At 36.4% G+C, this 13,053-nt stretch overlaps 1 protein-coding gene across 1 annotated transcript in view; it reads right to left on the reverse strand.

Annotated features, from left to right (window-relative positions):
• TRAPPC8 (trafficking protein particle complex 8) overlaps positions 1 to 13,053 on the reverse strand; it is an 80,479-nt gene that overhangs the window by 16,250 nt on the left and 51,176 nt on the right. Inside the window, exons 14-19 of the mRNA XM_006899555.1 lie at positions 8,717 to 8,825; positions 8,329 to 8,523; positions 7,694 to 7,821; positions 5,226 to 5,300; positions 4,654 to 4,780; positions 2,755 to 2,909 (exon numbers count right to left, since the gene is read on the reverse strand). Coding sequence (XP_006899617.1) covers positions 2,755 to 2,909; positions 4,654 to 4,780; positions 5,226 to 5,300; positions 7,694 to 7,821; positions 8,329 to 8,523; positions 8,717 to 8,825 — 789 coding nt within the window. The remainder of the gene's footprint in view (positions 1 to 2,754; positions 2,910 to 4,653; positions 4,781 to 5,225; positions 5,301 to 7,693; positions 7,822 to 8,328; positions 8,524 to 8,716; positions 8,826 to 13,053) is intronic.

Consider the following 13,053-nt stretch of genomic DNA (forward strand, 5'->3'; position numbering starts at 1 on the left):
CATTACAATCAGTCATCTGCCTTACAATTGCAAGGCAATTCTAACAACAATAATGTAACAGCCAGTTATTTTGTCCAAGCTCTAACAATAAGGAAAAAGGAGGAGGACAGCCCAACAATTACTGAGAGAATATAACAGTATGGTGATGACACAAAAAGAGACGAGGACGAGGAAAGGGACAGAACAGGGAGCATCCGAATCAAACAAACAGGTACGAGCACTTTCAGGATATTAGCGTATTAGGAAGACATCTCATACTCAATTAATGTTACTGGAACTTGAAAGAAATTAAATTCTATACCATCATCTTGACATTTAGAGAAGCATATATCCTGTTATTTAACTTAAAAAATCAATAGTTTTTACTAAGAAAGCATCTATAATAAATACAAAACATAGAAGCAAAAGGATACGAGACATGATTTCACTAGTTAAAAACCTCAACATGGTGAAGGATAACATAACCAAAGCTAAAATATTTGTAAAAATATTTCTCCAACTAGTAATTGGTACCTAGGCCCATCCAGAAGTTTCTAGTTGCCCCACACAACTCTTTAAATGCAGTATAATTAAGCAGTGTTGAACTTGGGGAAATGTATGTGGTGTTTCAGCAATCCCTTTCTCTGAACAAAGGTTACATAAGCATGTTACCTATGCTCTTCTATATAGTCACAAAAATTACACAAGGAGAAAAATGCAATATGAAACTGAAAAGTTATAAGCAGACAATCCAAAAGGGAAAAAATAATCACAGAGACAAAACCCAGGACTGATCAACCATATATTTAATCAGAGAAATATATATGAAAATAATCATTTTTGTCCGATCTAATTTTCAAAAATTAAAAAAAATAAAAACTGATGAAATCCAGTATAGCACAGATATAATACATTCATTTCATTTCAAAAAAAAGTTCAAATTACTACAGCCTTATTGAAGAGAATTTTTTTACTGTTTAAGAAAATTGAAAATGTGTACTCTTTGGTCAAACAATTCCACTTCAAATCTGTATCAACACACAAGGACCAAATATATGTAAAATGTTTAGTACAGATAAAAGATTAGAACCACACCTATGAATAAATGGTTAAAATAGAGAATATTCAAATAAAGAAATAGCATATCTATATGCTTAAAAAGAATTTTACTAGGGGAGCTCTGGTGGCCTAGTGGCAAGGAGCTGCAACTACAATCCCAGAGGCACACGGTTCGAATCCACCAGATGCTCTGCCGGGGAAGGAGGGACCATCTCCTCCTGTACCAGTCAGATCTGATTTGACGGTACACTCACACAAAAATAATAAAATAAAAAATTTAAAAAAAAAAAAAAGAATTTTACTTACTGGAAGAAGGCCAAGTTACATTGTTAAAGAAAAAGGTCAAAGGATAAAATATGTTAAGTTAACATGTGTGGCTTGAAACAATTTATAAGTATTAAAACTGTATCCATGCAAGGCCCTTTAGCAGTGTGTAATGCTGCTAATGAAAAAGTCAGCAGTTTGAAATGACTACCTGTTTATCAAGAGATGCATTGTTGTTTCCTCCCTTTAAGATTTATGGCCTTGGAAACTGTGGTGGGACTGTATGAGTTGGAATCGTGTTGATGGCACTGGGTTTGGTTTCTGAGTTTTATAAATAAGTGTAGCATGAAAGATCTTAAAAAGCAACCTTCAGGTACCACAGGTACTTCTGAAAGATAAATTGCTAATTTTACTAGTTTGCTGGCTGACAAACCTAAGGATGCTGGAGGAAGGATTTCTTAATGTTCCCATTGATACGATAAGCCTCTACCCCTGGTTTAGTTCTTTTGGGATGAATTTGATCTAAGGTGAGGTAAATTTCTCTTTCAAGAACTTGGAATTTATTAAAAAAGTGTCACAAAGATGAAAAATTGCTAGACCAGGATCCAATCAAATGTAATCCTTTCTCAAGATTCAGAAACGATTTCTGCTAAATTCCCTAGACCTGTAGAACCCACTTATTTCTCTTGAGACTTCTTCTACAACAGTTTCCTTGAGATGTTCCAAAATACTTCAACTACTACTTCTCTTCTTTTACTAGTGTACATCTTCTCATACTAACATAAATAAAACAAAAATACAACCAAAAAGAATTCAAAACACGCTGCCTATGAGTCAGTTCTGAGTCTCCTATGGAATGAAAGCAGGTGTGGGTACCAGATGAAAAGGCTGAGGACTACAGGTTTGATTTCACGCATCTATACAGTTTGAGTTTATTCCCAAGCATTTATTCACAAACCATGTTTTGTTTTGTTTTAAAAGGCCACTGATTTAAGTGACACCTGAAATTCTTTTAGCGGTGCTTTCCAAATTTCCAATACCTTGAAGGTTATATCTTATAATCTGGCTGTGGCTGAATGCTAACTTATGTGAGTGTCCACCTCTGTAAATTAGATTTATTTAGCCTTGGCTTACTAATTTTAAAGAAGCCCTAGTGGCATAATAGGGTAAATATTGGACTCTTAACGTAAAGGCTGGTAATTAGAACCCATCACCACTAGGAAAAAGATCAGGCAATCTGATCTCATTAAGATTTTCAGCCTCAGAAACCCAAATGAGAGTTGTTATGAGTCAGACTGGCTAAATGGCAGCTGGGTTTATTTGGATTAATAATTTAAAAATACACTTCTGTGTAAAATCAATTACCTCACAGTCTAAAATTAATGCAACCAAACTATCATCGGATTATGCAGATAAGCTATTAAGCACATGAAAATAATAAACGTGAAATACCTCCAGCAGTGGCATTTCCTCAGCAATTATAGGATCTAAACGGCGATCAGGACCATACTTAATAGAGGTTTTCTCTTCTTTTGTGTTGTTAAGTCGAGGGCCTTGAATTTCTAAATCCTGTCTCCCTCGTACTGACATACTCAGAGAATATTTTCCTGAAATGAAAAACAATCAGTGCCCTAAAGTAATTTAGTATGTTAACTACTTACATTGGCTTGACTACATGAATACTCAAAGTTTCGGGTTAATTAAATGCTTTACTAAAGCAGAAAAATTCTAGTATCTTTCAATTAGCATGAATAATCAAAAATATATCCTTCTTTGCATTTTGAACAATATTAACTGGCATGTCACTTTACTTTCTCATTTTGTTAGGAAAGCTAAACAATGAATAAGGATGACAGAGGAATCAATGCCCTTGAATTGTGGTGCTGGTGGAAAATATGCAATATCCCATGGATCGCCAAAAGAACAAACAAACAGTCTTCGAAGAAGTGCAGACAGAGCGGCTCTTTAGAGGCAAAGATGTGAAACTTCGTGTCATGTGCTTTGGGCATATTATCAGAAGGGCTAGTCTTTGAAAAAAATACACCATGGTGGGAAAGGCAAAGGATCAGAGAAAGAGAGGAAAATCTTACACAACAAGATGGACCGACAATAGTTACTGTAACAAAGGGTTCAACTGTGGCAGGGACTGTGGGCATGGAACAGGATTGGGGCACGGTTCAGTCAGTCACTAAGAGTCACAGTCTATACAACATGTATATACAATGTAGAAAGACACATCACTGACCGGAAGTCCTTTGAAACCGACATGCTTATTAACCAAAAAGAGCGATGTGAGAGAATAATGTTTTGGGGCCGAATGGTCTATTTATTGGTCAATTCAGGCTATGAGAAAAGTATTTTCAAAGAAAATAAATTCCAAAGTATCAAACAAGCCTATTTTTCTAATTTTAAAATTGGAATTATTTCTCAATTATAAATATCTACATCTATTTAAGAGATTATATAAAGTTAATGAAATTAGGTGGTTTTCTCAAAATTTTATTAACTATTCACAGAGTATTAGTCCCAAAGGTTTACGTGCAATATACATACGAAAAAAGGTAAGTACACAGCAATCTCTTCTACTGGGTATAACAATCAGAACTATTCAGAATCTTTAATATGCCAAGTGACCACCATTATGAGGCTCCCAGAGAGAAGGAGCACGGAGCACTCCTTACAGTGAGGAACCTGGTGACACAGTAGACAAGGGTTGCTAAAGGTTGTGTTACTAAGTCAAAGGTCAGTGACTCAAATCTATCAGCCACTTCTCCAGATAAAGACGGACATCTCCTCCCTAAAAAATACAGAAACCTGACAAGGAATTGGGGGGTGTGTGTACTCTTCACACTTACGTAACACAGAATCATACTAGTATTTTGCTTATTGAACTATACTTTAAAAAAGCATGAAAAATATTGCCCACAAGATTTAGTTCAAGAGTTAAGCCATAGAGCCTTACCCTTAATGCTGAAAAATGGTATGTAAATTATTATATAAATGCATATACTTGGTACTTTCAATGAAACCCGTGTCCCATGTTAATATTCTATTTATATAAAATGGAAAAGAGAAGGAGATTCAAAAAGTTCATATATCCAGTTAACTTATTTAAAATAGAAATCTGAGTTACTTTTTAAACAAATCTAGTCTAGTGTATGTCAATTAAGAATTACAAATATGATCCTTAAGTGCAGAAATCTCTTTAATTATTAAAACAGGAATATAACTTGCCATATAAATTTTCACTAGATATAATAAAGGAACTATCTCATGTTTCTTTTATTTTCTTAGAGGAAATGATTATAAATATTATAGTATTCTAATGGTTCAGCAATGCTATAGCTTTACCTGTGTGACATCCAGGAAGAGCACCAATGCCATCTACCGTCATGGAGCCCTGAATCGTGCCAAGATTATATACAATTCCAAGAATATGGAGCTCCCCTATGTGGTGTGGAAAGAGCTTTAGTCTTGCCTGTGGAGACAAGAAGTAACTTTTAATATCTGCTTTTAGAGCATCTTAAATAGTGCAAAAGAATTCTATAATGCTACAAAAATAAAATTCATGAATTAAATTTTTAAATCACAAATTTAAGAGAATTTTCTCACATAAAAAAAAAATAAATTCAACAATTATCATCCTGACATTCAACCAAACTTTTGACAATTATCCAAATATTTTGGTTACTTAAGTATCCTGTGATATCACACTGGTCCCAAGCAGAAAGCAAAAGGTTTGTACTTATGAAATGAACAAATCAAAGAACACTGCAAGAGTACTTGCCCCATCAGTGTCCTTCTAATCATATCCAATTTCTGTCTTCTTATAAAACAAAACAAAAACTAATAAACTCGGTATCTGACTTTTCAGATTACTTCTAGAAACTTATAAAAAGTTATAAGGGGAGAAAAACAATTACCACTTTAGATTCCTCACTGTTAATGAGAAATTCTGAAATAACTTCAGTTCCAATCATTTCAGGTTCACTTGTGACCTGAAAAACAAATTGTTAAAATGTACATTATAATGAACAGAAAACAGCAGATTATTAACATTTCTACACTAGTACTTAAGATCAATAACAGGAGCTAATATTTACTTCTGTTAGGTTCCATATAAAAGGTGCTTTGGTGGTGTGGTGTGTTACATTGCTACCAAAGATCGGTAGGCTCGACTTGACCAGCTGCTCCAAGTTACAGAAATGGGCAATTTCCTCCTATAAAGATTTACACAGCACTAGAAAACCAGATGGTCAGGATGAACTGGAATCATTCAACAGCAGTGAGTTTGAAAGCTCTACAATTTGTTTTTAATATTCAGCCCAACTCTACTAAAGATAAGTGTAACTCCAAGTTGCATTCATGAAGACACCTAAAGATAAGCTCAGCTGCTCTTTATCAACAATGGCAAACAGCCATTCTAATTTCACTTGTAGCAAACTTTTCCATCTTTTACTCCTGCTGCTTCTTGAAAACTAGCCAACTGTACATAGAAAACACAATGACAGTCAGAGCAAGATGGAAAAAAAACCAAACAAACCACAGGTCAATAAGAGGAAACAAAAGAGAAAGGGAAGCCTGTCTGCTTAAAATCAACCAGGTTTTTATAAGACAACTGCCTCCTGTCATGTAATGAAGTAGAGCTAACTGACTCACGTCGGAGGTAACATGGTTCTCACTAAGATCCTCACTGACACTACTTTCCATGAAATCAGTTCTTTGATACAACAATTAAAAATTACGTCTTTGATACTCAATGTAGCATCTTTGTATTATAACCACAAGAAGATCGTGGAGCAATTCAGTTTAAATTTTAAACTAAAAAAAGTAAAATTATTTTTTTAAAAAACTACAACTGAATGCAACACAAAACATACAAATAAATGACATACAACTTTCAGCAGAATGAAAAGTTTTAGCAATCTCCTTTAAAATCCAGCATATTGTTCCTTTAACATATTTAACATATCCGGGGAGGTTGGACTCTATGTGGAAAAATGTGGGGTGAAGATTGGTGGAAGATCTATCAACAATCTGTGTTATGCATATGACACAACCCTGCTTGCTGGAACTGAGGAGGACCTGAAGCGCTTGCTGCAGAGGGTCAAGGACTGCAGCCTCCAACATGGACTGAGGCTCAATGTCAAGAAGACAAAGATTCTCACCACTGGACCAATTGGCAGCATCAGGATGGATGGTGAAGAGATTGAGATAGTTCACAGCTTTAGTTTGCTTGGCTCCACAGTCAACACTCTCAGCACCAGCAGCCAGGAAATTAAGAGACGTATTGCCATGGGAAAGTCTGCTTTTAGGGACCTCTCCAAAGTACTGAAGAGCAATGGTGTCTCTCTGGAGACTAAGGTGCACCTGATACAGGCCATGTTCTTTGCAAGCACTTGTTATGCGTCAGACAGTTGGACAATGACTAGGGAGGATAGAAGGAGAATTGATGCCTCCTATACCAGTCTGATCTGATTTGACGGTACACAGAAATAATTTAAAAAAAAAAAAAAAGAAAATACATGAACTTCAACTTCCAACATCACCGGAAATTATGAAATGGGAAATAAAGTAGTAAGACAGTATCTCTCTCTCATAATCAGCAGAAGCAACTCCTTGCTGGTCCTCCACAGGAGTGCCAGTTTTCTCCCATAAAGTAGGTGGTGAACCTGAACTGCCAGAGAAAGATGGCCTTTGTGAAATCATCCCATCTTCCCACACACTATGCCACAGCTATCAATAAAACAACAAAAATTTGGGTTTTATAACCAATAGTGGCTACCATTGAAAAGATATGCTATACAATACAATATGCTGTTGGTAAAAAGCTAATGTCACAGAATTTTGAAAAATAAATAGGGTATAACATCTCTGCTCCCTAGCGTATTCTAATTTCATGCTGAGGAAACTACAGTAATTTATCAGAAAATTATTAAGATAGCAAGCAAATGGAAAGTTCCAAGAGGAAACTTCCAAAATAATAGCAAAGGAAGATCAGAATAATTTACGAATCCATAAGATGAAATAGTATGTAAAAAGATTAAGATGTTTTAATGCAGAACATGTATAAAAAAACAACACAGAATTTTTACAATTATAAAAATGCATTCATATATACAGATCTCAAATCCTTGGGGAAAATACACAAATAAAACTGGGGGGAGGAGAATCACATAATTTTAAGTTGTTATTCTGACATGCTAAGAAAAATAAGGTTTTTTTTTACTGTGCATATTTTTCTTTAACCACAAAGTTTAAACAAGAAAAAGATGTAATTTTTATAACTAGAGGAAAAAGTATAACACACTATGAAGAAGTTGAAAATATTACATTATCTGTTGGGCTAGAACTGAAACATGCTTATTACAAATACCTTTTAGTAACTTACTAGTTCTTTAACTTCATTATCCTTTGCACTGAAATCCTGAGGCTGAAATTTCCAGAGCAATGACAAATCTGTTAACAAAAGTGGAACCTTCAAAGGATTTCTAAAAGCCACTTCCACTGTTATTGGTTCTAGAAAAGAAAAGCATAACTTTAATAAACTTCACATATCACCTTGCTCCTCAATTGTCTAACACACTTGTTATTTTTGTTAGCTGCTGTTGAGTCTGTTCCAATCCATGGTGAGCAACCCTGTGCAGAGCCGACCTACTTGTTAAGGTTTCAAGGTTATGACTTCTCAGGAGTAGATCACAGGTCTACCATCAATAGAGCGTGGTCAAGCCATGTGAGCTACTCAAGGATCCCTAAAATGCCCCTCATCTCTTTGTAAATACTCATATGTTCAGCATTCAATATGTAACATTCTCCTATAGTAGCTTTTCCCAGTGTCTCTATAACAAAGAAATGTTTTTCTTCATTTATAACCAATCACATTATATGCGTTAGAGTATCTGTCAATAGAGCTCTTGAATTTCTGTGCCATCTCTAAAGTCCAGTAATACGTAGCATTTGGCAAACTATATTAAATATGCTTTAGGTAAAATTAAAACAATGCACTTAGAAGTTCAAGTATATCACCTTCTACAACAGCAAGAGGAAATCTCGAGTTATCTGAGTAACTGTTTAAACAGTATTGTGTAGGCTGGAAATTGGATGGAATTATTCCTTTGTTAACCACAGCCACAACTTGTTCCTCAAGCTCTCGCCACTGCTGAGAAGATTCAGAGTCATATTCTTGATCGAGGCTTACGTGGGTAGCTGCCTGTTTTTCACCTTTAAAAAAAAGGCATTGCATGTCATGATTAGAAAGAAATGCCTCAAATTAAGCTTATTTAAAATAAAAATGGAAGTTATCCAAATAGGTATTATGTACACACTCATTCTTACCCATTTCCCCAATAAAGTGGGGGAAATTATACACACAAAACCGTCACTAGATCACAAGGCCGAATAAGACTTTACTAACCATCAGCAGGACGTCTGTCATGACCAAAGAAAACCCGAGTTGCTGAACTGTTAATATATGGTAAAGGAAGCTGTGGTAAAGGACCATCTGGCGATAGCTGACTGACATTCTAGAACAAAAAGAAAAAGACCAACACCAAACTTACGAATAAATTATTTTTTAAAACTTGCTTTCTCATTTTTAATGCACAAGACGATAAATAGATGAAATAACATTAGCCTATAGAATTACCAGTTTTCTTTAATGCATCAGAAGTCATAAATTTTAGAATTAGAAACCTTAGGAATCATTTGTGCTAACTTGTTAATCTTCCTAATGTTACTTAGCCAGGTATCTGTCTTAATATACTACATTTCCAAACATTTTGGTATGCATTTTACTTCTTTATAACTCATTATAGCATTGGATATGTCAAAATCCTAACCCATAAGAGATTTCAAATTAACAAAGTACAAAGGGATAATAATTTACTATAGGACAGCTACAGTATTAACTAGAAAAAAATGTGTAAAAATATTATAACTTGGGGTTATTTTAATAAAACAACACTTTATCTTTTCAGCCATACCTACTAATGTCTTTGGGTTACTAAGGCAGCTTCCCCTAGACTCCTAACTCTTCATTTTTCAGAATAAAAAAATTAACAAAAAAGGAATATACATTTTCAATGGATGGCATTTGGTAATAAGTTATTATAAAATTATTTCTGTCTGAATAAATACATCATATTTAAAACAAAAAGAATGTAAAGACATTAGTGGCATCTTTTCTTAAGATTCCATGCATAGTTAAAAACTGTTTACTAGTTGTTGTTGTTATGTGCCGTCGAGTCGTTTCCGACTCATAGCGACCCTATGCACAACAGCCCTAAACCCTGCTCTATGCTGCGCCAACTGCACCGCCTCTGACACACCCATCCCGATTACCCCAGTCACCGAATCAATCCATCTCATAGAGGGTCTTCCCCTCCTACGTTGTCCCTCAACCCTCCCAAGCATGATGTCCCTCTCCAAGGACCCGTCCCTCCTGGCAACATGTCCAAAGTATGTCAGACGAAGCCCCAGAATCCTTGCCTCCAAGGAGTAGCTTGGTTTAATCCTCTCCAAGATAAATCTGTTTGTTTTCCTGGCAGTCCAGGGTACATTCAGTACCCTTCTCCAGCACCACAGCTCAAAAGCATCCACTCTCCTTCTGTCCTCCCTAGTCATTGTCCAACTCTCTGATGCATAACAAGCGATTGCAAATACCATGGCCTGTATCAGGCGCACCTTAGTCTCCAGAGAGACACTGTTGCTCCTGAGTACTTTAGAGAGGTCCCTAACAGCAGACTTTCCCATCGCGATACGCTTTTTGATTTCCTGACTGCTGGTGCCAAGAGTGTTGACTGTGGAGCCGAGCAAACTGAAGCTGTACACAATCTCAATCTCTTCGCCATCCATCCTGATGCTGCCAATTGGTCCAGTGGTGAGAATATTTGTCTTCTTGACATTGAGCCTTAGTCCATACTGAAGGCTGCAGTCCTTGACCCTCTGCAGCAAGTGCATGAGGTCCTCCTCAGTTTCAGCAAGCGGGGTTGTGTCATCTGCATAACCGAGATTGTTAATAGACCTTCCACCAATCCTGATGCCACAATTCTCCTCATAGAGCCCAGCCTCTCGAATAATCTGCTCTGCATACATGCTGAAAAGGTATGGAGACAGGATGCATCCCTGGCGTACACCCTTCCCAATTTTGAACCATGCAGTGTTACCCTGCTCTGTTCTGACTACTGCCTCTTGGTCCAAGTATAGGTTTCGTATTAGCACAATTAAATGTTCTGGGATTCCCATTCTTCTCAGAGTCAGCCACAGTTTGTTATGATCCACACAGTCAAATGCCTTTGCATAATCAATGAAACACAGATAGACGTTCTTCTGGTATTCTCTGCTTTCAGCCAAGATCCATCTAACATCAGCAACAATATCCCTAGTACCACGACCCCTTCTAAACCCAGCCTGGACTTCTGGTAATTCTCTGTTGATGTGCTGTTCTAATCGTTTTTGGATGATCTTCAGCAGAATCTTGCTTGCATGTGAAATCAATGACACTGTTCTGTAGTTTCCACACACTAATAAAATCTGTTTAAGTCAAATTTTTTCCCAAGATGCACAGCTTGCCACATGTTTATTGGCACAGGTTTTACATATATTCTGATACCATTTTGCTTGACTCTTGTTCTTGCTATAACTAGGAGCCATCAGGAGTTCCAACTCAGAGAGATCCAGTGTACAAATGAAGCACTGTCCAGCTCTGTGTCATATTCAGTCACTGCTGTATTTGAGATCATCATCACAGTCATTACGTCCATTTATCTTGCTATTCGTCCTTCACTCTCCCATTGACCATGACACCCTTCTCCAAGACTGTGCCTCCCGGTAATTTATCTCAAGCATGTAACACATCATCTTGTTATCCACACACTACGGAGGTGTACTCTCACTATACTTCTTCCAAGAAAGGGTTGTTTCTTTTTCTAGCAGTCTCTGGTGTATCCAGTATTCTTTACCAATACCAAGAATTCAGATGCATCAATTCTTCTGTCTTCCTTACTCACTGGAATTAACATGAGGTGAATGTAAAAACCATGGTTTAGGCCAAGTATGTCTTATTCTTCAAAGTGACACCTTTGTTGTTGGTTTTTAACACTTTCAATTGGTCTTTTGCCATTCTCCCATTAAAACTTCATCTCATTTCCTGTTATGAGCATGGATTTATTCAACAACTTAATTATTTATGGTGCTGCTTATTGATCCAATCGTGAAGATTTTTGTTTTATGTTAAGATACAATTTATGGTGAAGGCTATGGTCTTTATCAGTGTTTCTAACTCTTTATTTTCAACAAGCAAAGGTGTGTCCTCTGTGTATCATAGGTAATTAAAGAATCTTCCTCCAATCCCAATGCTCTGTTCTTCCTACAGTTCAGATTTTAGGATTATCTGTTCAGCCTACAGATTGAGTGCTCCTTATTTTTATGTATCATCGAGTGGGAAGTAATGCCCCAGCAGGTTTTCAGATGCAGTGAATCATACAAAAGTTGAATGCCTATAGTGTACCTTTGGGTTGGCAGCACAGCTCCTTACCATTAGCCACCAGAGTTCTGTAAAAAATAAATACGGTGAAAGGCTACAACCCTGAAATATAGCTTTCCTGATTATAAACTACCCCATATCCCTTTGTTTTGTTCAAACAACTTTCTTTTTGTCTACATACAGGCGTCACAGGAGTACAAATTAACTTTTCTGAAATTTTCATTGTTCACAATATTTGTTATATCTACAAAGTCATGTGCTTTTGCATATGCATAAAAGACAGACAGGTAATCAATGTGGGAGGGACTGGAGAGCATTATATGCTAAGTGAACTAACTTAGTCTCCTAGGGACAAATACAGTGTAAGACCATTATTGTGGAACAAGCACAAGGATCCAAGGAGGGGAGGGGGCTTAATGATAGGGTCACACAATTTGATGGGTGCAGGGAGGAGTGGGTAAAGGGAAGGGGAAAGATCCAGTGTGAAAAAGAATGTATATGATTTTTTTAAGTAAATTAGCATTTTTTTAAAAAAAGACAGTAAGCATTTTTCAGATATTTTCTGGTTCCGGTCAAGATCCACGTGACAATAGTAATGATAGCCTTGCCTTTATGTCCTATTCTGAATGTGGCTTAAAGTCCCAGCAATTCTGTCGATGTTCAGCATCATTTTATTTGCATGCTGTATTAATGATGTTCAGTAATATGCACAGCAGACAGGTATGCATATGGGCTTCTTCCAGTTTGCCGGCTACAAAAAAAAAATCTTCCACATTTCTTAACAAACAAGCAAGTGCTTCCAGAAAATGCATGTTTACTTAAACATCGCAACTGGTATTTCATCAAATCCTGAAGCCCAGTTTTGTCAATGCCTTCAGAACAGCTTATACTTCTTTCAGTATCATCACTTCTTGATATATGCCATTTCTTAAAATGCCTAATTGTCCAACAATTCTTTTCCGGGTCTACTAACCAGGCCCTTGAGAAGGGGCTCAAGCTTAGAAAGATGGAATGACAGAGTGGCTACAAGAATGGATTCAAATGCAGCATGATTTCAGAATTGCACACAGCTGGGTAGTTTAGGCCACTGGCATGTAACAACAAGAGTAAAAGGGTTTTATTAGAATTCCTGCAATTATTTGCCACAATAAAATTGGAGGTTTTTATTTTTAAATTTTCTTATTGTGTACTATACTGCATTATGTCCTGCTACTAGCTATTAGAAATGTAAACTCCATTTTCCCCCTTTAAGAGATGCAAGTATACAT

This window comes from Elephantulus edwardii, unplaced genomic scaffold (genome assembly GCF_000299155.1).
Source record: "Elephantulus edwardii isolate Elephantulus edwardi_28Jun2011 unplaced genomic scaffold, EleEdw1.0 scaffold00261, whole genome shotgun sequence".
NCBI lineage: Eukaryota > Metazoa > Chordata > Mammalia > Macroscelidea > Macroscelididae > Elephantulus > Elephantulus edwardii.